Genomic DNA, 25,478 nt, shown 5'->3' on the forward strand with positions numbered 1-25,478 from the left:
CACATAAATGTCAAACTTTCTGTTTAATTCACTATACCTCTATATCCATAACCAGTGAAACAGCTTCTGGGTCAGACTGTAAAAAGATTTGAAACTTCATTGTTCCTGCTCAGGTTCTTTGAAAATTTTATACCAATGATGGTTGGTAAAGAGATATAACTGATACAAATTCATTCATTTATTGCACAGTGGCTGTAATTACAGGACATGCAGATAACTGTGAAGCAAACAGCATAAAAAATTTAAAGGGTTTTTGGTTTGCTTCATAACCTTTCGATTGAACAATGGCAGTAAAATTTGTTCTTTGAGAACAAGCTATAATAAAGGTGATAAATACTTTACTTTCTAATTTTTGTTGGCAGTTTAAAAGCAAATTGTTTAATTAACTTAATACCACAAGTAATCTTCTAAAGAAAGAAGACCAGACTATATAAACCAATAAACGAAACTAGCAGACAATAACTTGAAGGGAGATCAGTTCTGAAACATATAGAAAAGAAGAATTGTAAATGGTTCAGCTACTTAGCGTGAATGAGACCAGAACAACAGCTACTAATAGCATATATTTTACAACAAATATAAAACAGAAACAGATGAGGACCAAGAAAGATTTGGGCTGATGGTATCAATGAAACAGCTAAAAACATGAGGCTAGCAACTATTGAAATTTCAAATTTCGTCCTGGAAGGACGTGCAGATCTACCACGACGCTAAAAGACATAAATGAAATAAAGTGTTTATATGGAGAAGTTTCTTTTAAGGTACTCTGAACGACTCTTATCTTATATTTTAGTATTCAAGAGATTTCATGGTAGTTTTATAATAAGTAAAATGAGGAAAACTAAAATAGTCATATTATGAACAGTATTGTTGAGATTAATCATACCTGTTTATAAGATCTTCTGCTTGATTTTTTACGTAATAGAAGATAGTTTGGATATTTTAAATGCAAACTACTCTACGTCTAATCAAAGCTTTCTTTGTTTGCACTTCTACAGCACACCTATAAACTGGTTGGTCAGAGCTTATAAACTTTTCGAGTGCAGTACAACGGTGAAAGTTATTTGTTTAGTAGCAATGACAAATTAACCTATTTTATTTTCGAGAGTTCACGTTGTTTTAATAAAGTAGTGCATTATTCACCACTTTAAAACAAACTGAATTTTTTCATTAGGGGAGTAGCTATAAAGTTCATTAAGAAGGTTCACGATAGGCCAACCTCAAATACAAAAACATAGGACTGCTCGTACATTTCAATAGTCTATGCTAGTAATAATAATAATCACTACGCCATAAAACATGTCAATGCAGTTTCCATTATCTCACTCCAATGTAAATTGGTCATCTCACTAAATAAATTCCCCGGTAGCTCAGTGGTGAGTCTATAGGGTTTATAACCTTAAAGACTGAGTTTTAATAGCCTCGGTGGGCAGAACACAGATAGCTCTTTATGTAACTTTTTTCTTAACAGTAAACAAACAAAAAACAGTGATTAAATGGTGTCATACTCATTTTTTTGTATGATAAACACTTTCGAGAAATGTTTGTGACAAATTCTTAATGGTCCAAAAATACAAAATAAAATTAATATGCTTGAATAAATCTAAATAATAAACCTTCTTTATTTCCTACGAAGCAGCTACATGCAGACCATGAATTAAAGTTTTAGGCTGTAGACGCATGTATCACATCTACTTTTTTTTTTATTAGTTCCAGGTTCACTTTTAAAGCTTCCAAATAAAAGCGACACCTGCCAGTTTATTCTATTTATCCACTGTGGGTCCTATTTCTTCAGTTATCGCTGTTAACAAGACGCATCTTACTCTGTACCCTAGATTAATATTCATTTATATAAATCCACGGTAACATAGCACTTTTTCGTGTGAACGCAGATATCAGCAATTTATTACACAACTGTGATCTAATAAAAATCTTGTTATTAGGACTACACTGTTTCTTACTAACTCGATAGGCTGTAACCTAGTTTTCAAAGTTAGATGATATAATCCGGATGTATACTAATTATATAGGCCACTTTAAAGCCAACTGAAAACCCCTGAACTATTCTCCTCTTTTTCTTTTTTGTCATATATAGATTTTATGTAGTTACAAAGTAACAAATTTTCCTTCATTGAAACAAACTTAAATTAGTATTATTGATTAATATTGATTTCCAAAACGACCTCTTGAAGTTCAGTTTGAGAGTATTTGTTGTTGTTGTTTTGTTTGTGCTGTCATCACCTCTCACCGCCATCTCTTAGCCCATTCTTTTGGTAACGAATTGTGGGTTGACCGTAACCCTATAACGCCCCTATGGCTGAACGGGCAAGCATGTTTGATGGGATTGGGATTCGAGCCAGCGACCCTTGCGAGTCATGCGTCATAACCATATGGCCATACCAGACAAAATTACTGACTTAAAGCAAGATTTGTTTATTCCACTGATGCGAATGATCAAGACCGACAAATGACTACAAGCTTGATTCTCATTAGCCAGTTTTGGCCAAAGAAACAACAATCCATCTACAAAGAAATCAAAATTTTCATAGTTCGATGAAAGGGTGCTGTTGTTTCTGTCGCTTCCAAATATCCTTTCTTCATTGCAATAAATATGTTGTTTTTACTGAAATAAAATTACTTAGGTTTATGTTTAAAACGTGAGTGCCATTTCTTTTTAGAACGCTAAGAAAACAAACAATAAAGATAACTATACATTATTATACATTATGCACAATCACAATTTTATTCCTTTACGGAAACTTACAGTTTTTAGCATCTTACTCCACCATATTACCTAAAATATTTCCAAATTGTTATCAATAAGACCGTCGTACATATTACAAATTCTGTATATTGTATTGGCCAGTAACCGAAAACAACTATAGGTTAGCTATAAATTCACTATTAGTACTTGGAAGAGTCTGTAGGGTGAACCACGCAAAACGTGGTTGAAGTATTTTAAGTATATACATAAGAGAACATGTATTCTGAAAATGGCACTAGCATTATTTTGTCACTAGTAATAGATGTCACAACACAATGTTAAATTTTAAATTTGCAACAATTGGTCGTACCGTTAGAGTTGTATGATCAAAACAGCTGCTATAGTGAGGCAGCATTTTGAGGATATTGGTTACCACTTCCATTAAGCCTAACCCCCACATTCACTTGTATTGACATTGTAGGGATTATTGAAGATGTAGGTCTATCTCAGTAACAGTTCTTCAGTTAATTCATGTCCTTACAGCAGATAATCATGGGATTGTTGGGTATTGGTTATGAGATGCAATACTCAATACCACTATCATGAAGAATAAGGTAATGTTCATAACAGAGAGAGAAAAAATGCAGGATAATAAAGATAAGTGTCATAAAAAAACTAGCCGTTTCTACAGATAAACCTGTCTTCATTAGGGGAAAAGGCACTGATGGAAACAGGTAAAAAGCTCTACTGACAACATTGAAAAGTTTGTAAACTGGCACATTTATTATATTTTTCAGAAACCAGAATATAACAACCACTTGTGCATCTTTATAAAATATTTTTCCTTTATGTTACTCAGTTCACATTGAAATGTGCTTCAAATTTTCATAATGGTTTTATAACTATCTCATATGTCTTTGTGTTGAGTAAGGTTAAAGTTCTGAAATGTAAATATATATATGTATTAGTGAAGTCTAATCCAGGCATGATTCTGCTCGTGTATTCATTATATGTTTTAAATAGTTGAAAAATCTGTGTTAAAACTTTCAAAAATTACACACAAAATAAAATAAGATCCATTAATCTTTGAGTCAATCTCATAATCAACAATCGATGTTTTTTTTATTTCTTTACAGTTTCACTTCAGTTCTGTAAACGTGGCATTTAATGCCATTATTTAGTTTGCAGAGTCGGACAAACATTTGTGTTAGTGGATGCTATTGGCCGGCTACCCCTCTCACAAAAGTAAGGAAGACCATATCTGCGATCTAAAGACCTTTAGTTTGATCGTTCAACCCACGCGCGAATAAAATGCTATTCATATGAAAATTTATATTTCTTGAACATAACTTGCAAACTTAAGAGAAGGAAATACTTAGGAACATTTTTGAGAAATTTTTTACATATTAGAAAATTTGCCATAATTCAACAAGCAATAGTCAAACAAAAATGAGGCTAAATTACAACAGAAGAGGACGCGCGTCCCTTATTGTTGCTAACTTCTATGTTTGTACACTAGCACCGTTTGTACAAGGTAGCATTATATGATGTTAAAGACTTGCTATTTCTGGAAAACGTGTTATGCGGAAGCAAATACTGGTCTTTAAAATTCGAGAACAGCACATTCCTTTCATCGTAAAGAATTGAGTCATTCCAGGTTATGTAGAAGCTTAATGTTCAATCTTAATGTTCAGGTAATGAAAGAAAAACAACCCCATACTAACCCCAGTATTCAAGACTTCCAAGTGAATTCAGTGCAACAACCGGTTCGTGTTACGAAACATGCGACGAGTACAAAGAAAGACATAAAACGAGTAAACTTGCTTGGATTAAGAGTTATCTTGTGAACAGAAACAAATGCACCTGTACTACTTACAAACATAATTTACATAAAAATTGAGGTTCCTTTACTTTTCTGTTTTAGATGTAGTACATAACTACAATGTCATTACAATTGTTTTCTGAATGTTTAACCTGAAAACATTTACAAAAAGAAACTATTTAACAAATATAAAACCAAACATTTATTACCTAAAATTGTAGACTATATCTGAATACCTAATTTAAGGTACAATTGCTTTTGATGTCTAAAATTATTTTACCTTTTAGGCGTAATTGTTTTAGGTATTAAAACACAACTGTTTAACTTTTTTAACATAATCTTCCGAAAAATAGAAAAGCTTTTTATCGTATGATATGTACGACAATGGTTATATATAGACAACAGATTGTTTAATCATGTTTATGATAAGAAATTAGTAGTAGGCCTATTATATTGTAACAACACGTATTTTATTTAGTCCATTTGGGATTTTCAAGAATTGGAACAGTGAATAATAAAAGAACTTTTCAACCATGCTGTATTTATTATATCCATTGTCGACGACATGTTTCTCTCAATTCAGAGCTCTTCAGGCAAGCTTGAACACGAAAATACAGTAGTGGTCGAAACTCTATTTATTTGTTATAATTTAGAATAATTATAGAACATTGGTTAACTAAATTATGAATGGCCTGTTTAATTTCACGCGACTAAACAAAACAAATTGTATAAAAATGACATATTTGAGGGCCCCTTAGTGGCACAACGGTACGTCTGCGGACTTACAATGCTAGAAACCAGGTTTCGATACCTGTGGTGGGCAGAGCACAGATAGCCCATTTTCTAGCTTCATGCTTAATTACAAAGAGAAACAAACAATATATATGAGGTAAATATTTTACAGAAAGATTTTGTTTTATAATTAGAAAACATTGTCAATCATGTTCTGTGTTGTACGTATGTATTAAGAAGTCAGTGACACAAGAAAAACGCACGTAAGTTTGATCTAGTTTAAACTTGTATTCAATACAATAGTTTGCTTCAGCACTCTGTTCGGCTTAACAGTAGCTCAGTCAAAAGAAACAGATATAAAAACAAGATACTTATATCTTTCATATTCTTAGGCAGAGTCTTGAGTAAAAATAATCATGGAATAATTTGTACATTGACTATATGTACAGTTTTTGATGAGGATGGTAAAGAATAGCAATATTCTTCCAAACTGAAACAAACGAAATTTGTAAGTAAACTAAAATGATATAATGAAATATTTATCGATGAAAAATATGAGTCAACTAGATTCAGCAACCGCTGTTGTTTTGTTTTTATCGTTTTACCTATCATTACATTGAAAGCTCAATCTATTTTTGTTCTATAGTGATGAAATAGACATACTAATTGATATTCAAATATTAGAGGAAAATTTGTTTTTTTTAGAATTTTACATTTCTTAGGACTTCGTTTCTGTTTATGCAAATATATTTATTTCGAATAATACAAACTCTTTTAAATACCTTTATAACTTATACTTAACTTTATTCTAAACTTTTTTTTTTACATTCTTCCAGAGTCTGGCATGGCCTGGTGGTTACGACACTCATCTCGCCCAGGAGAAGCTCACTTTTTGAGAAATTCAACCAAAAACATTCTTCCAGTCACGCTCCAATTACAACAACAGAAATATTCAGTTCCAGCTGAATAAACAGTTATAACGTTCTTATGTCATTTTGATATTCTTTAAATGTATTGGTCTGGCACGGTGTTATTACCAGGGCACTTAACTTATAAATCTGCGTCTCGCTGGATCAAAATCCGGCGCTAAACATGCTTGCCCTTTCATTTATGTGAGCATTATAATGCGAGTCTATCCTACTATAATATAGCTTTTACGTAAAATACAGAACAACAAGAACAACACCTGCTTAATCTATTTTCAATTTTCTTTTTGTTCGACCAATATAAATCTATTCTCAACTTCAATTATATTTTCATAACGTTTTGTGGGTCTTTTAATGGTCTGAAATAATTTATATTCTTATTCTGTAGACTAAAAAACTATACTATTCCAATGTTGTTTGGATGTCATTTCTCGTTTTCAGAAACACCAAAGACAGTAAGGTATAATAACAGATAGCCTATAGCTCTATCAACAACAATAAATTCAAATCCTCTAATAACAAGCAGCGATTTTATATAAGGTTTACTATTATTCAAATTATTCATCTCAGAACAAATTTAAGGGGCTCGCCAATCATATGTGATACACGCCAATCTATTGACATAAAGGGTAATTAAATCCATGTTATGAGGACATGTTGACATCAAAATACTTTCGACATATTGTCTAAACCTTAATTTTAAACAAAACGCCTAAGAAAATTGTCATGCGTTCATGAATATCTATAGTAAATATAACTATTTCATCATTCTAATTCGTATCAATAAATATTTCATCATGCTTATAAACGTTACCGCAGTCGGTTTAGTAGTAAATCATAAAACAGTTTTCCAAGAAGCACTTTATCTTCACAATATATATTAATATAAATCATGAAACAGCTTTCCAAGAAGCACTTTATCTTCACAATATATATTAATATAAATCATAAAACAGCTTTCCAAGAAGCACTTTATCTTCACAATATATATTAATATAAATCATGAAACAGCTTTCCAAGAAGCACTTTATCTTCACAATATATATTAATATAAATCATAAAACAGCTTTCCAAGAAGTACTTTATCATCACAATATATATTAATATAAATCATAAAACAGCTTTCCAAGAAGTACTTTATCATCACAATATATATTAATATAAATCATAAAACAGCTTTCCAAGAAGTACTTTATCATCACAATATATATTAATATAAATCATAAAACAGCTTTCCAAGAAGTACTTTATCATCACATTCTACACATACTTTCACAATACACTGAATATTATTATATATGATTTATAGCTTCCCTCAAAGAAAATACACATCTGCACATCCTGGAATCGTCCATTACTGTTTGGTTGACTATATCAGCGCAAGAAAATTATGTATCTAGACACATATATATTAATTTAGATCAGGTCATTTAATTTATGCCGTTAAGGTGAATTGAATCCCAGTTAGTTAAAATAACATTCAGTTTGCTTAACATATTTTAGAAGAACGAATGTATCTAGAGTAACGGGTTCATCTTAGAGATGTTAGAATACTATATTATGGATTAACATTATTAATATATGTGAAATGTTAAATTTATATGTAATTAATTTTTACATGAAGCTGCAAAGAACGAAATACGTATATTTAAAGAGTGTTAAAATGTGACTCTTATAGAATGATATTTTATTTACAAAAGAAATAAGTCTAAATAAAACAACTTTAAGTACTTTGAAACAAGTGACAAAAGGCACTTTTAATGCATTTATTAGTAACGAGAAAATAAAGCGCTGAATTAACGCATCAATTTGTACATTTGTTTGTTTATTACTAAGCTCAAAGCTAAATCATAATCTATCTATGCTATGTCTTCTTCTGGTATCGAAGATCAACATCGTGATAAACTCTTACATTTTCTTGGTAAAAGCATCACATTATTGCATAAAATTACAAAAGTAATCCAAAACGGTAATCACATACACACATACATAACTACAAATTGGAATTTCAAAACTGATTTAATTATTCTATAATTGAAAAGTTTAAATAACTAACTAATCATGGGTTCGATTCCCCTAGGTGGACTCAGCAGGTAGCCCAACGTGGCTTTGCTATAACAAAAATACACAAACAAAGAACTAACTTTAAACACAGTGCCTACAAGCTGTAAGTATTCTAGGAATAGAAAAAGTCAATATGCCCCTGAGGTTTCCTTTTGTTTCAAAACAAAGCCATATTCAGCTATCTACTTTGTTCACCACAGACCTGAAAACACTCGTGAGGTAGTCTGGTATGTTCTATAACACATCTCTGGTGATGTTAATCGTTTTAATGTTTTTAAAAAGACTGTGTGTTTGTGTGTGTTTTCTTACAGCAAAGCCACAAAGGGCTATCTGCTCAGCCCACCGAGAGGAATCGAACCCCTGATTTTAGCGTTGTAAATCCGGAGACATACCGCTGTACTAGCGGGGGGCTTTTAAAAAGACAAATAAATAAATAAATAACAAATGACATGAAGACTTGTAAAAATATACAATATCTATGTGTCTGTGTCCCTGTCTGTTAGTTGCCGCATATAAAAATTAATATAAAATATTTTATTTGTTTGTTTTACATCATCATCATATCTTATATGATAATAAAACATTTAAAAGAAACAAATAATTGACACTAAGTTTCATAGTCTTACTTGATGTGAGAAACTTACTGACCTAATTAGATTGAAATATTAATGAGACTTACCGGAAGATCTTCGCTGCTTTGTAACTCACTAAATCCCTTTTCCTATGATTTAAAACAGAAAATAAGAAACTATGAGAAGCTTTAAATAGTTTGTGAATAGTTGTAAACTTTGTTACATTCAAATACATATCATATGTTACTACTATCTTAGTGAAAATGTGCACATAGCTACTTAGCTGTGCATTCCAGTTATCTTTCATCAGATATGTAGAACATTAAATGTGATCTACAAAACTAAGTTGTCAGAACAACTTAACATTAGTAAACTTTCAAAATGAACCCATGCGTTTCGATGTGCTAACATATATATACTCATTGACTTGAACAATATTACTTCAATAAAATCTTTTATATTAAATTGGTAATTTTGCTAATACGATTTTTTAAGATTTCTTGCATTAATTTGCATCAATCTACATATAAAACATTGATATCGATATGTTTGTTGACTATAATGAATATCGAAATGAACTGCTGACCAATACGTCGGTATTTTAATAGTTTATATTGCAAGAGTAATGTGCAATCTTTTTATTTAATTGTGAATTTACTGTTTTTGGTAGAACATGTTCGAATACAACACACGATTAAAATATGCTTCTTAATGTTTCAGTTTTTTAACTTATTAAAATTTGTATCGCAAATTAGTTACACATAGACATTATATCATTAAGACGAAGAAGAAAAATACAAAAGATAACTATATCAAGCAAGTAAAAACTCCTTTGTGTAACATATACACTCGCATACATTAGTGTATAGAGTAACTATGCTTATTATGCACTGAAATGCTCTTCAAACAAAAGCTTTCAAAAATATTTACTGTTTGTAACAGATAAATGTAAATTTAAAAACAAATTAATGTAAAAAAACGCCGCTCTAATAGGAGTTTCGCTATTCCCCGGCAATTTGCGCATGTTCAAATCAAATTGTTGAAACCTAAAATTTATATTTAACTCTCTTTTTTACACGCATAACAAAAATAAATCCATTCCAATGCTGTAATATCTAAAGATACTAAGTTCTAGAAACAGATATACAAGCGAGAAAACGTCGTCAACTGATGTCCATTGAGAATGATTACCTGCACACAATAGACAATATGCTCTCTCATACCCAAACCAACTAGTAATCCATGTTGATTGATTTAGCGTTGTTAGCGTGCTCAGATTATAATCCGAGTTCCCAAAGTTCGCGTCTCGTTGCAGCAAAAATTGCGTTTCGGATTTTGTGGCCGTAATGATCAAATCTTACTTTTCGGTGAGACAAACAACCTTCAAAAATACAAATAATTTCAGGCATGTCATAATTTATTTTTAGGTTGTTATATGATACACGCTGAATTATTTTCATAATCCCAATTTTTATGCTGTTGCTAATAGTTTTATTTGTTTGTTTCAGAATACTTCTGCAAAGAAACTAAAGGTCTACCTGTGCAAACTGTCCTTAATAATGAACTTACAGAGCAGAGAAAAAGCATCTAGTCAAAAGCATCCACCGATAATTATCGATCCACTCTTGTCTGATGGAATACATGGATTTGATCATCACTCTTTTAAAACGTGAAATGCTACTTATTATTATTAGGCCACGTTTGGAGCATTGTATTAATATGGTCATTCATTTAATCATTTTATGTATTAGCGACAACTGATTAACAGTGAGGTTGATCTCTGTCACACTTAGTGCTACGTCAAAGGATGAGAAAATATTAGTTGTATTTTGTAAACATAGTTCATTTATTTATGATGTGTAGATTATATGTAACTATAAAGCTCATACTGGAGTTTCTGGAATGGTCTAGTGACGAGAGTGTTTAATGAACTGATAGAAAACATTAAGATGTGATTCCTGAATGATGAATTTTATTAACAGGACTTTAATATTGGATTCTCCAGCTAAATAATCATCTAAATGGCATGTTCTTACTTTATCCACAAGGCGTCGTGTATCAACAGCCTCAGAATACGGATTCGTATGCACAAATTCCACTTGATTATCGTTGCCAGTCGCTGTCCACTCAAGAACATCCCAGGTGTTACCTGAGCTAGATGGATGGAACGGTTCCCTTACCGATCTTCGCATCTGATAACGAAGTCCTTCAATATCTAGAACATATATTATTTCCATAAATAAATGTTCAATATATCTGGAATATTAAATTGTTCGTCACAAAATACGGTTTTAAAACATCGGATAATCAAATTATTTGAAAATCAAGAATATGACACTCTTTAAATTTTAATTTGGGTTTTTCTAAATGCAGTCTCTGAAACCTATACAAATTTCAAGATTTAATTAATAGAAATACAACAAAACTGGAAAAATAACCACAAAATTCGCAGGTTATGAAAACAATTGTACCGCCATCTATTTTGTTATTTTGTAACTAACATGCAACTGCTGAGTCAAGCACAATGAATTTTGTTTTCTTTCTAGAAATGGAATATTAATACCGAGTTTTTATTTTATACTATTTTCGGTACATCACAACCATTCATATTCTAATAATATCTTAAGAAATATTTCCAACCGTTATTCATAACTGTGATTGTCATTGTGTATATACTTTTTTGTGAAAAGCAGAGAAATCATATGATGTGCTAAATCTAATCAAATATTTTATGGAACAAAAATCTTGTTAATAAAAAAGAGAGTAAACTATAAATAATTTCCGATGTTCTTTACAATTTATCTTAAGTTTCCATGATAATGGATACCAAGAGAGCAGAAAATTGTTGTTGCGAATTCAGCCTTTAAAATAATAGGCAGAGGTCAAGATAGAACTTTAAAACAATATGCAAATATGCTCTTGTAGTCTGTGAAATGTTTTAGTAAAAGTCATTTGTTAGGAAATGGGTTTATCTGTCATACTAAACTACCATGTGCATAGTTAAGCGATGAATACCAGACTAGAAGCATACCAATCGAATGATGATGGAATTTACGTAGTTGTACGACTTGATAAGAAAAGCAGTTATATGTGACTTTTATTCACAGTCACAGTTAAAAATTCGTAGACAAGCAACAAGAAAGTATAACCAAATCAACTGAATACTCTCCGATAAACCAGACACGTTCCAATAAATAATTTATGTCGGAAATATCACTATCTTTCGTCATTTCCTATTTGTGTGTCATCTGTACTTGACAATTTTTTTCAATTTCTGGAAAAGAAAAACGAAAGAATGCTTCACTGTACAAATGGTATTTAAAATTTCCAGTATATCAGAGTGATGATAACTAAAACACAAACAGTAAATACTTACAAGTTACGGATTTCTTAATTTCTCGACCCTATAGTAACGCTTTAAGTTTTATTACAAATAATTTCTTTGAAATATATTATCTTTGAGAATAAAACTGCATGAACACTGAACCCATACCAGCTATGGTTGCTGTTTATTTAAAACATTCAACACCAGGTTAAGAACAGTAAAAGTCATTCGAAGTTGCGAGTAACTGTACAGAGTACAACGTCAACACGTTTGAACTTCACGCAAAACTAGCTAGCTAGCTACACGAGTGCTATCTGCACTAGCAGTCTCAAACTTAGCAGCGATAGATTAGAGGAAAAGCAGCTAGTAAACACCACCCATCGCCAACTTTTGGGCTATTATTTAACCAACGAATAGTGAGATTGATCGTGACTTTATAACGCCCCATGACTAAAAGGGCGATCATGCTCAGCAACAGGGATTCTAACCCGTGTCCCACAGATTGGAACCAAGCCATACCAAGCCCACGGACAGGTCAACGGATTAATCTCTGAACATAATATATAGATGTGTACCAGGTTAAACATTAAATAAGTGGATTTTTGTGGCAGGATACATTTCAGGCAATATAATAATACCATCTATAATGTATTATCAGTGTTTATAACAGCAGCTTCTGTGAGTAGGCTATAACTGTAAAGCTATTGAATTAATTTTGTTGCTGTTGTTTATTACAACCACCCATTTTAGAGCCTTAAATACACGTAAATAAACGATCAAAATATATACATATAAATTATAGTCGAAAATATGAATAAATAAAACATGTGTGTTATTTAAAGATACAACTCCAAATACGGAAATATGATTTCGATGTTTTTTTTTTAATTACAGTTATTATAGCTCTCAATTTAAAACTGTCAAAGGTCCCTATGTACTTACACGTTGAGGTTAATAGGATATATGATACCTTAAGACTAGTTAGTTACATTTGTTTTTTAACAAGACCCAGATTTAACCACGATCCCTACCACTACAAACAGCTCTAATCAAGACTTCCCTGCAGACGGCAACAAATTAGCAGCTGAAACGTAGGATAGAAGCTGATTAATAAATATTATCTGGTAACACTAAAACACAGTAACTAATTAATGATAGACATACGAGATAGTATAGGGTGCGCTATGACGACGAATGCTTTTTAAAATACGTTAAAATGGCAAAGTAAACGTTGTAGTAATTCCATCCAGCAAAGCAAAAATGATGCCAGACGAGGTTTTTATCATACTCGGGCAAAGCAGGTTAAATAAAATAATACTTAGCCATTTCTTTAGCTTGTTGGAAGATGGCATTGCAATACCATTTTTTTCTCAATGATTATTTCATAATTTTCTTGCAAAGCTACGCAAAAAGTTAACTGTTAAATTAGAGAGGAAACACCTAATCGATAGCATCTACTGAACTCTTGGACTATTCTCTGCGCATTTTTTGTTTTTACCATTAGGTACACACTCCGAGCATGATAATCATTAAGCCACGCCCGACTCTTGCTGAATGATTACAACATTCAATGCCATAACTATCATTTTAAAAAAAGTGGATTTTAAGATCTTGAGTCAGCAGCTTTAACTATTCGTGATAGTATTGTACTGAGAGATACGTGAATTTACTGAAGTAAAAGGTAAATATATAAAAAACAAGTTCTTTGGAGATGTTTTCAGGGCTAGAATCCGGTTCTATCAAATATGCTCGCCCTTTCAGCCGTAAAGTAGTCAATCTCACTATTCATTAGTAAAAGAGTATCCCAAGAGTTAGCAGTTTGTTTGTTTGTTTTTGAATTTCACGCAAAGCTACACGAGGGTTATCTACGCTAGCGATCCCTAATTTAGCAGTGTAAGACTAGAGGGAAGGCAGCTAGTCACCACCACTCACCACCAACTCTTGGGCTATACTTTTACCAACGAATAGTAAGATTGATGTATCCAAGGTTTAAAGGGCAAACCTATTTGGTAGGACGAGGAATTAGAGCCTTCGACCCTCGAAGTGAACGTGTGTGTCTACAATTCTTTAAATTCTTGCGGAATAACTTATAACACGTACAAACATTTATCCGTTAAATATCAAAAATGAATTTTAGCTTACTGATATTTGATCGCTTTAAAGTGCTTACGGTTGTTCTTACATTTCGTTGTTAATATTATTGGTTAAAATCAATCTTTCATCAAGATAGTGTAACACAGAAATATAAAATCGTAACTATAATCAAACAATATAATTTTAGAGAGAGCTGTTGTGTGTGTGTTTTCTTACAGCAAAGCCATATCTGGTCTTCTGCTGTATCTACCGAGGAGAATCGAACCCATATTTTAGAATTGTAAGTCCGAAGATTTACCGTTGCCCTACCGGGGGACTTTAGAGGGGAAGAACAACATTTTTTTTTACTTTGAACCGATAGCATGCTTGTTTGTAAAGGAGTTGTGATGAGCGATAGCTGTTTAAAAATACTAGTTGAAAAGATAGAATCCAGCTGCAAAGACCAATCTAAATCATTACCTTAAACAAAAATATTATTTTAAAAAAGTCACATGCTCGTTACAACTTGAAGAGAAACGAGCAGAGCATTTACTCTCAAACATTTATGCAAAATAACAGATATAAACAGCTTCTTACCCGTGGTTGATTTTGTTTTCAGATCTTCCGAAGGAGTTAGCTGGTATTGCTTATGACCTGATCTCAGGAAATTTTTGTCTTTACGCTGTGGTTTAGAGTACTTTTCCTGGATTCCTGGTACTTCTTGGAACTGATAACTGTTATTTGGGGCCCGAAAAATGGTCACACTTTCTTCAAAATCTGATGAAAAGTCCTCGAAAACTCCATTTGCTGAGGTAGGTGATGAAGAATTGGCGAGAGCTTTTGATACAGTTTGAGGGTCTGTTGTTTCCTAAAACATTAAAATATTCATTATAAAAGCAATAATAAACAAATATAAAACAACGGTTGTGTTGTATTGCTGCTTAACAGCATATCTTCGACTCAGTGAAAGAAGTTTGTAACCAGTAATTAACCTCATGATCACAAATATTACTTATAATAAATCATTTTTTCTTAAAATACTTTCTAATAAAATATGCGTAGATAATTTAAACTTTTTTAAACTTTTCATTTTTAAATAACCTTCATTTCAATCCATTTTAGGTTGATCTATTTTGTAAGAAGTATAAGGTTTCTCTACAAAATCACGTAAACGAATCCACAGAAAAAAAACAACAAAATGCATTCCTCGGGAGAAAAGGTCAAGGATCATGAAAACTTCTCTCTAAACTAACATTTAATACTCTTTTCGAAACAACACGACAACTCACTTACTCAGGAAACAATTGCAAACTGTGCGAGGGGAGCTGAGATATTCTCAGTAGAAAGTAACTCAAGATATTATTTCAAAAGTTCAATACGAGGTTAACATACATTACGTAACAGAACACATTCACGAATACCGGTGAATACTTGCTTCAACTGCTGAAGCGGGATCACAAGTTTTGCAAAATCGACATATGAAAATCAACTGGCAACTCAACTGATGGAAAACAATCATGTAAGGTCAATATAAAGGTTTGACTCTGTAGCTATCAAAGGAAAACCAAGTTTGTGTTGGTGTTATGCAAATACCACGAAGGCTTATGAACAAGTATATTTGCACTGAGCTTCACTAATGTATGATCACACTGCAAGTCCTGATAGCAACATCATCGGCGAACTGTGAAAGTGTGATTTAGGTCTTTATGACAAATGTTGCTGACATGAATGATAAACAGGGTAGGGCTAAATATTACTTCCTGAAGAGTGCCTGCCTCCAGAGTGCAGCACTTTGAGTAGATGCTCTCATCATTTATACTAATATTCCCATCTTCGAGGAAGGTAGAAACTCAGCGAATAATTTCCTTGGGGAGTCCCATTCTGGATGGTTTGCATATGAAGCCATTGTGCCATACCTTATCAAATGGTTTTTCTACATCACGAAATTATGCGACTATGCTTTGTTTTTTTATCAAAACCGTGCATCATTTCTTCTGTTAATCTAATAAGATAGTCTGTTGTGCGTCTTGCTTTTCGGAAACTGTTTTGTGTTTCTGAGAGTATTGATTTGGTTGCTAAGTACGTTATTAACCTAGTACTTATACTTTTTTTTTCTTGAAGTTTTCCTATATTACTTGTTAAGTAAGTTATTAGCTTAGTATATATATATTTTTATATCTTCCTTTATTGTTTGCTAAGTAAGTTATTAGCCTAGTACTTGTATTTCTTTCTTGAAATTTTCCTATCTTGCTACGTTTGCTAAGGTCGGTAGTTTTCAGGACTATTCGCTGGTCTTCCTTCCTTTTGAAACATAAAATCATCGCGCTATATCAAAGAGGTTTGTATCTAACATATTTTAAGATATGAATTGATATCAACATCACACTGGTTGATATCAATTTGCGTTTTGTTGTGCTAAGAAGCCGCTCGATTCTTAGCGGCTAAAAGAAAAACGTTATCGTAAATTTTGTTAAACTTATTAGTAATATTAGATGTCTTTTTTGTTTAGTAAAATGTTTTGAATTTTATTTTGTTTTTGAGCTTTGTTTATCAAGAGTTTTATGATTTATTGTATTTTTGCTAATATGATGGGTTTGATCAGTTGCTATGTTGTCTTATTCTACCTTTTTTGTGTTATTGTGTGGGGTGTCTGAACTGAAGTGTGGTGTGTATATATAAAAGTTTATTGTAGCATAATTATTGTGCATCGCTATTCTGTTTAATGAAAGTGTTTATTAGGAGGAGTCATTGCAACAGACAAGTACATAGGAAAATGTTAGTCAGAACATTTCCTGTAGCAAACTCTATAATCGACAAAAATCACTAATGGTTTACAGATAAAGCACTGAGAAAAGTATATGGATATTTTTCAAAACCAAATTACGCTCTATACATTGACCTTGCTATATTAGCAAGGGTTCTAAAGATATAAACATGATGTGCGTGTGAAGGTGCAAGCTTATAAAGAGTCTCTAATTAAGTATGAGAAGTAATCACACTCAAATTTTTATGCGCTTACTTAAATTGACTTTAGTATTGTCAAATAAGCAGAATGGATCTCTTAAAAGCTCATCAAGTGGTGGATGGACCAGAGAAGAAACATTGGTAAATATTTCGTTGTTAAGATAATCTTAGGGAGTGAACAAATGATGAGCTCCAACAAGTGGAAGATTGTGAACTTGGAGAACAGGTAGAAGATACGGAAGAAAACAACCATGGCAAGCAAGTCCACAACATGATCTATAACATAATTAATTAGATCACGTAGCGCTGTTTTCTCTCCAGTGATCTTATGAAGTTTTCTACCATAAAAAAAAAACAGAGTTTCAGGCGCCGGTAGCGAAAGAATTAAACAAACGTTTGATCAACTTCGATGATAAAACCACAGACGGCCCAGCAAGGTCAGGAGGCTCGACTCGTAATCCGAGGATCACGGGTTTGAATCCCCGTCACACCATACATGTTCGCCCTTTCAGCCGCTTTATAATGTGACGGTCAATCTCACTATTCGTTGGTAACAGGGTAGCCCAACAGTTGGCGGTAGATAGTGATGACTAGCTGCCTTCCCTCTTGTCTTACACTGCTAAATTAGGGACAGCTAGCGTGATAGCCCTCGTATAGCTTTGCGTTAAATTCAAAAAACAAACAGAACCGCAGTGGAAAATGTATGTTGTGGATTAATCAGTCTAGTTTTGTGTTAGAACCAATTGAAGAAATCAGTACTAGAATGACAAAAAGAAAAAGGTTTATAGAAGACTATAGTAAAGGATGTGTGTGGATATAGGAATGGAGTTGGGGAATAAGTCTTGCTCTACGTGTAAGAAGTCCACTATTTGTCACTACAAAATTTTTAGGTGATAAATCTTTTGACTGATGCCTATAATATTATTGGTCTGAGTTTTAAGTTTATATTCACTTTATCTTTCACACAAATTGGCTGTAAGAGAAGTTCCCTCCTTTTGAAATTCATTAAGAATCGAATGAGACGCAGTGTAACCCAGGAGCCTTTGGAGTTATTTAGACAGATATCAAGAAGACGTTCTGATAAGGCTTAATTTAGATGGAATGAGTGAGCTGCACAAAATCTACTCAGAGTGTACGTATTTCATAAGTATTTTGTTATTTGTTGTTTATAAACATGTATGTGATCTTACATTCACTCAGTAGAGAGGTGTACATGTAAAAAAGACTGATTTGTTTAGTTTATTAACCTTAATAATGAAGTACGCCTTAGTTAGTGTCTATTAGTTTGTTTCGATAAATCACAGAAACCGCAATTTTTCCATCATAAAAACAACTAAATCATCAAATTGAAATTAAACTTTAAACCTAGGTCAAATATATCTGTCAAATGCAATGTTTTTATTCACACATTTACTATTTTTAAGCAAACCGGAGCTTACCATACCATCATCTAACAAAATAAATTGAAAAACGAGCTTGCACACAAATAAATTGAAACAAATAAACTTAAGTACCTGGTATTTCATGTATATTTCAGCAGGTACCTTGTATCTTATACTTACAACAAGCGAAGAAAGTTCCGAAACAAGAATATAGTTCATATATACAGTTCAAAAAACTACAACACCAAAATAATTACACAACAAATGATTTATTAAACAGGAATCAGCCGTAATATGACTCAACGTATTTCGGTGTTCTTATGGCCACTATCTTCAAAAGAACACCGAAATATGTAATCATTTCAGGTATGGTACCAAAGTTTAATAAGTTATTTGTTGTGTAATTGTTTTAGTGTTGTACCCATTTTAATTATATATATATGTGTATATATATATATATATATATATATATATATTTAATTATATATATATATATATTGCACAAGTGCCTTTTTAAATTATATTTAAGAAAATAGTATGTTTTAGTTCTCTCTTTGTAAAAATATATGCGAAAATTTGTGTGTGTAAGATATTTATTGCCATATTTATATATATATAATATTAAAACATATGCAGCACCAAACTCCAGAGGGTAATGTTGTTCACATCGTAGAAGCGATATTGGTTCTTACACAAATACATTCAAAACGAATTCGATCATTGTAATTCATAGAAGTTCTATATTTCTGTAAATTCTGCCTTCTTTCGTGATAATAATGAATATAAGCGCCACCGTCTCAGTATGGACCTGAGTACAGTGAAATGCTAGATTCGATTTTCAGTCCTACTCTAACTATTTACATTACAACAACAAAAAACAGACTTGTAATACACTGCTGTGGTGATTGAGGTGTCATAAATACAAAGCAGATAATTAGTCACCATAATAATTCTGCAAATAAATACTTTCGCAAAATAGCCAAGTGCAACTGGGCTTGCCACAAAATTAGTCAAACCTAATATATTGAATAAAGTATCTTAAGACGAAGTAAAATATTTTAATATAAATAGCACTCATTGATCTTTTCTTTATCATAACTTTTATGAAAATAATAATAAGTGATGACGAGAAAACCCACTTGTAAAGAAAAATTTACTTGTTGAACTTGGAAAATAATTTTGTATTTTCTTGACTTTCGACTACAAAATGAACAATAGGGTTGTTTCATTTCGATAGCCAGCGTTTTAAAAAAATATTATTTTGGCCTTTTCTGCATGGTTCTAGAATATTCAGTGAAACAGTCATTATTAACTAACGCATCTTATTTAATTACACAAGTTCTTAGTAATTACAGTTTCTAGAGATCATACCCGCTTGGTTTTCATCAATTATAACGACCACTTCTTATTCTTTATAATTCTAGTTTACTGGGAATGTTTTGGAAGACACGGAAACATGTAGTTAGGGGCATTGCTTTACACGTACTCTCAAACGTAGGTGTTAAAATAGTCCAAAACCACATTTAATACTATAGATCAGATTAATACCAGATTGTTAGCAAAATGCGCCGCCTATTCTATGTTTGATAGGTAACAATTAATGAAATAATTAAAAGAGAACAATTTGATAAACTTGATATAACAAATGTTGAACAAGCTAGGGGTTAAACATTCGTTTTATTGTGATTATACTAACAATATTTGATTGTAAAGAAAATATGCTATTGGGGAGGTTGAGAAGAGCTCTAGGCATCAGTAGTTTGTTCACATTTAAAAAGATGTGCATTGACCAGAAATCATCATATGTCCAATGTAATTGATTTAATATCATTGTAATATTTGTGTTTGTTAATATATGTATCTAGAAATGTATGTAACTTGTATTGTTAAGTGTGTATTGCCAAAGTCCCGCCTGTTCTCTAAATTTGTAGAATATTCTTGAGAGTAAGAATCGACAGTATATGTTTTATGAAAGCATTAGCGTGTCTTCGAATACTGTTGGACCAACTGAACTTTCTAAAACTTTGCCTAAAGATTATGAATCGACGTGTCAAAAGACACTTTAGTCAGAAAATTACAGGTATTTGACAAAATCGTTCATAGATTTAAAACATTATAAACTGTTCAACTTTAGAGAATTAACTTCGGACATTAGTATTTTTAACATTAGATATCTATCTTCCTCTTTAAAATGTAAGCTTCTAAACCGTGTTATGCCAAACCTGAGTCGTGCTAGATAGTATTCCCGTCAAGTGAGGTGTATCTGTGTATCAACATAAAATTAATTCGCTCGCGTGGACTTGAACCATCGATAAAATATTCAGTTCTAGACAATACAGAAGACTGAATATTGTATGTGAGTTTGTAAAATTTTTGTACATAAATAACTGTTTGTAATAACCGTTATTATAAATTGTATTTTTTTATATTGTGTGTGTGTGTTTTATAGCAAAGTCACATCGGGCTATTTGCTTTGTCCACCGAGGAGAATCAAACCTCTGCTTTTAGCGTTGTAAATCCGTTGACCCACCGCTGTATTAGCGGGGGACATTTTGTATATTTGATATATTGGTGTTAAGAAAGAAAACTGTGTATCAATTTTGTTAGCAAACACCATAAATTCAATACATATTGATATTCAATGAACTTTTAAATTGAAATTAAAATTTCGAGCTATTTTAAATCTTAATAAGTAAGGTATATAAAATAATAAATCGAAGACGCATGCGAGATAAATTATAATACATAACACTAATCTGTAACTGAACAGAACATTGAAGCTTTTAAATCAAAGAGCAATAAAATCTAATATATTGTTAGTTTCATAACAACAAATTGAAACGTATAAAAGTAGTTTAGTGTTATTGTTAACAAATTAATAAAAAACTGAAAACAAAGCATAATAAATTTTGTAGGTTTGTGCTACAAAACTACATCAACCTGATGATCAATCCTATAAGATATTTGTAACATATTTCCTCGGATCGAGACTAAACAGAAAGCTTCATTGAAATAAACAACGCTTAACGGTAAGCGAGTGATAACAAAAGAAGACAAATATTGGTCATGACACATATGTTAGGATGTCGTAATTAACATCTTCGTACTATATCACGTAACCAGAGAATGTTAAACTAACGCTAATGCGTATCTTTTGTTAGTCTAATACATCTATATTTGTGGCTATACAAAGAATTGATAATAATTAAGTTAAATTTCCAAAAACTTATTAGTTGAAGAAAGTGAAAATTTGTTTTTAAGATGGGGTAATTTTATTTCGCGTACATGTTTCAACTTCTAATCTTTACGCATTGCTTAAAATTTCTTTAAGCATCGAACAATTTTTCTAACAGTGCTTCAAAATGAACGTGAAATAAACAAGCGATACTCATATCGTGGTACGTGTATCCATTGGAATACACGAAAATCTCTGAAAACATTAAAGTAATAAACCTCACGCTCCACAATTAGATTCTCGGTGCATAACCAGCATATCCCATTGGCAAATTTGGCATACTCCCGTTGGCAGTACACAACGTTAGTGTACTGCGGACCCACCCTGAATTAATTCTTTAAATTTGTCATTTTTTATCAGTGCAGACAACACAAGTTGCTAAAAAAATTATCTGCGTCAGGGGTAGACTTTTGGTTCTGAGATCTTTCTGAGGATTCAGAAACACTGACATAAATCAGTAAATATAACATGTTTAAAAATCCAAGTTGTTTTTATAAAAGTTTTGATTTACTGATAATCAGTAAATAAATATTACATCAAAAAGAGAATTTTTGATTTAGTTGACATACGAGGTACTAATATTTATTGATATTCGTCAAACATGAAAGGAAATATACGTAACAACTGCACCTATTATTGAGAAGAAAGTATAATATAAAAACGTATTAGTGATATTACAATACTTTCTGAACATAATATTTCAGGCTTGGTTTTTCTGATCTAAACTTTACTCATAAAGTTACGCGTTCTATTACTTTGAAGTTTTAAACGCGTCATATTTAAATGTTTGTTTTTCTTTAAAACAATGGTTCTCTGTAAAGAAAGTAAATGATTAAGATTATATAAGATGAGAGATGGGAATGAAGTGCATTTTATCTTTTCGAGCACAAGTGATGGTATTAGATAATTTAATGAATCTAGAAGAATTTAGTTTATTTAGCAAATACAGTTTTAAAACGAGTAAAACTACAATAGTGAACTCAGATCATTGATCAAGCTGTCGCATATGAAATGTTGGATTTTCATGTGCAAACTTGAAACTCGATTCTTAGCGGCTAAAAGAAAAACGTTATCGTAAATTTGTCCGAATAATATATTGTCTGGTTCATTTCAAACTCACTTTATTTTTCTTATTTCAGAAACTAAATTATATTTATACTGATTTTTGTCACCACGGGTAAAATTGATATTCGTGTAATTTTCTTGTACGAGTTCAAGTTTGTTCACAATGAGGCAACAGGAGCTCGTAATATAAATCATGCATTTGGTGATGGCACATCTAACGAGCGCACAGCACATTGTTGGTTTAGGAGATTTCGCTCTGGTGACATGAGCCTTAAAAACGAGCATCGGAGCCGTCCTCACACAGCATTTAATGAGGAAGAATTTAAGGTATCAGTTCAATCAGATATCCGCCAAACTGTGAGAGAACTTGCCCACAGACACAGAGTCGTTTAAAGAAATAGTACTTTTTTAAAAAAGATTTTGAGAAAAATAAAATGTTTGTTACCCGAGTGACATGATTTACCAACGAATGGATTTCGTTCGACATTTCCAAACATTGAAACTATGCTCGTTAATCCATTCATGCGCGTCACTAATGAGATAAAGAGGTATTTGGCGCTCGATATTTCAAATTACACAATTTTACGTCAGGGTCGACGATACCAACAGATGGCGGATGTTGTCACATGTGAATGGGGACGTGATGCGGGGATACTTCTGATGAAGGTTGACAATTCTTACCAAGCGAGATATTCTTCATTATTCGCTTTTCATAGAATGTCAAGCGTGTAGAAGATTGTTCACCTACACAGAAATTCCTCGAAATATTCGGACTTGATGTCCAGGTCTGCTATGATCTCCGTGTTCTCAGGCAGCCAGGTGCCACGGGCACCAATTGGGAGACCATGAAATACGACGGAAGATGAACTTATTAGATCTTTTATTTGAGGTGCTAGCTTTTCATATTTAGAGAACTTTGACTCGTATGCTTCTTTTAACCAATCATACATAAGTTCATAGCGGACCATAACGTCAATGACCACCGCTTTATCATCACGGTGGAAGATCAGATCTGGTCGCTGGCGTTCTCCATTTTCTGTCTCAAAAGTGGAGTCTTGCAGAACCTTCCACCCTTTATAGGAAGCCTCTTTTACCAAGTGGTCACAAATCTTATTGAGACGACGTATTCTCATCGACTTCAATTTTGGACATTGACCAGTAAGATGACATAGGGTCTCTCTCTTGGCTGTACAGCCCCGACATTTGGCAGATTCTTTGTTCTTAGTGAGGTTGCCTCTGCTGAAGGCCTCCTTTGTAAGGCATACATTTGCCTTTAGAGCTAGACACTACACCTATTGGTGGGCTTTCATACCAACAGATTTAGGTAACCAGTGGTTGGCAGATGTTGAGCCTTTGAAAAGCTCTACACCATGCCCTCGCAGGGCTAGCCTATCCCAGTTTTTCCTTTCCATATATCTTCAGTTAGAATGATATGTTCTGGATCTCTGTTTAGGCTTAGGGAAAGGAAATCTTGTCTTCATGGTAATACCCTCGATGGCTCCAAACAAACAAGCTTCTTCTGCCAAGTAAGATGTTACTCTGTCCGATGAGTAAATGAATTTCAAATACGTTTTCATCTTTAAGGTTGGAATAAGAGACTCCAGTTTCATGATTGCTAGACCCCCGTTGTGGTGACGTGAGTAAAGCAAAACGTCAGCCTTGCAGGCTGACAGGTGACACCAGTTTTTCACGGTCTTTCTCATTAGACTGTCCAGTTATTTTAACAATTTCAAACTTAATTTGCTCAGTTCAAGATGGCATAAAAGCCTGGACACGGCAAATTTACATAAAATTTCGACCCTCTGGTGTGGTTTGAGGGGAGTGTTGGAGATATTGTTTATCCACTTCTCGAGGGTTAGTTTTACAGGTTTACTGCAAACCCCTGTTCATGAGCAAACATTTGCTCCAAGATATTTAGTTTGATCATTGGGAGTGTTTCACTGTTGGTTGACAATGGAGGGCAGTCATTAGTAGTGAATGCGTTATAAGACTCTCTAATCAGCATTGTGGCACTCTTAGAGATGTTCAGACTGAAACCGTTACCCAAACAGTATTCATACATTATATTTAATATTGTCTGGAGGCTGGCATGGTCTTTTACCAGTACTGCCATATCATTGGCATATGCTAGGATTGAGACTGGTTCCAATTTCTTTTTCAGCAATATTCCTCGGCCTTCCTCTTCTAGCTTTTGCAGAAGAGGCCCAAGGCAATACAAAACAGTATAGGAGATATTGGGTTCCCCTGTTTGACGAGGTATTTGGCTATCGATATTTCAAATTACCCAAGTTTACGTCAGGGTCGATGATACCAACAGATGCCTGGTGTCAATACATGAAAGGACTTGATGCGGAAGTACTTCAAATGAAGTCGACAATTCCTACTAAGCGAGATGTTCTTCATTATTCACTTTCTATAGGATGTCAAGCGCATACAGGATGGTATGTTTACACAAGAACTCTTCAAAATACTTGGACTTAATGTCCAGGTCTGCTAGGACTTCAGTGTTTTCAGGTAACCAGGCACAATGGACACCTATTGGAAGATCATAAAATACAATGGAAGAAGCACCTGTTAGATCTTTTATTTAAGGTGCTAGATTTTTATATCTAGA

General features: G+C 32.8%; 1 protein-coding gene across 1 annotated transcript in view; it reads right to left on the reverse strand.

Annotated features, from left to right (window-relative positions):
* LOC143252881 (rho GTPase-activating protein 18-like) overlaps positions 1-25,478 on the reverse strand; it is a 165,385-nt gene that overhangs the window by 82,774 nt on the left and 57,133 nt on the right. The window contains exons 5-7 of the mRNA XM_076505689.1: positions 14,816-15,086; positions 10,857-11,035; positions 8,928-8,969 (exon numbers count right to left, since the gene is read on the reverse strand). Coding sequence (XP_076361804.1) covers positions 8,928-8,969; positions 10,857-11,012 — 198 coding nt within the window. The 5' untranslated portion in view covers positions 11,013-11,035; positions 14,816-15,086. The remainder of the gene's footprint in view (positions 1-8,927; positions 8,970-10,856; positions 11,036-14,815; positions 15,087-25,478) is intronic.

The sequence above is a fragment of the Tachypleus tridentatus genome, chromosome 6, assembly GCF_004210375.1.
Source record: "Tachypleus tridentatus isolate NWPU-2018 chromosome 6, ASM421037v1, whole genome shotgun sequence".
NCBI classification, from domain to species: domain Eukaryota; kingdom Metazoa; phylum Arthropoda; class Merostomata; order Xiphosura; family Limulidae; genus Tachypleus; species Tachypleus tridentatus.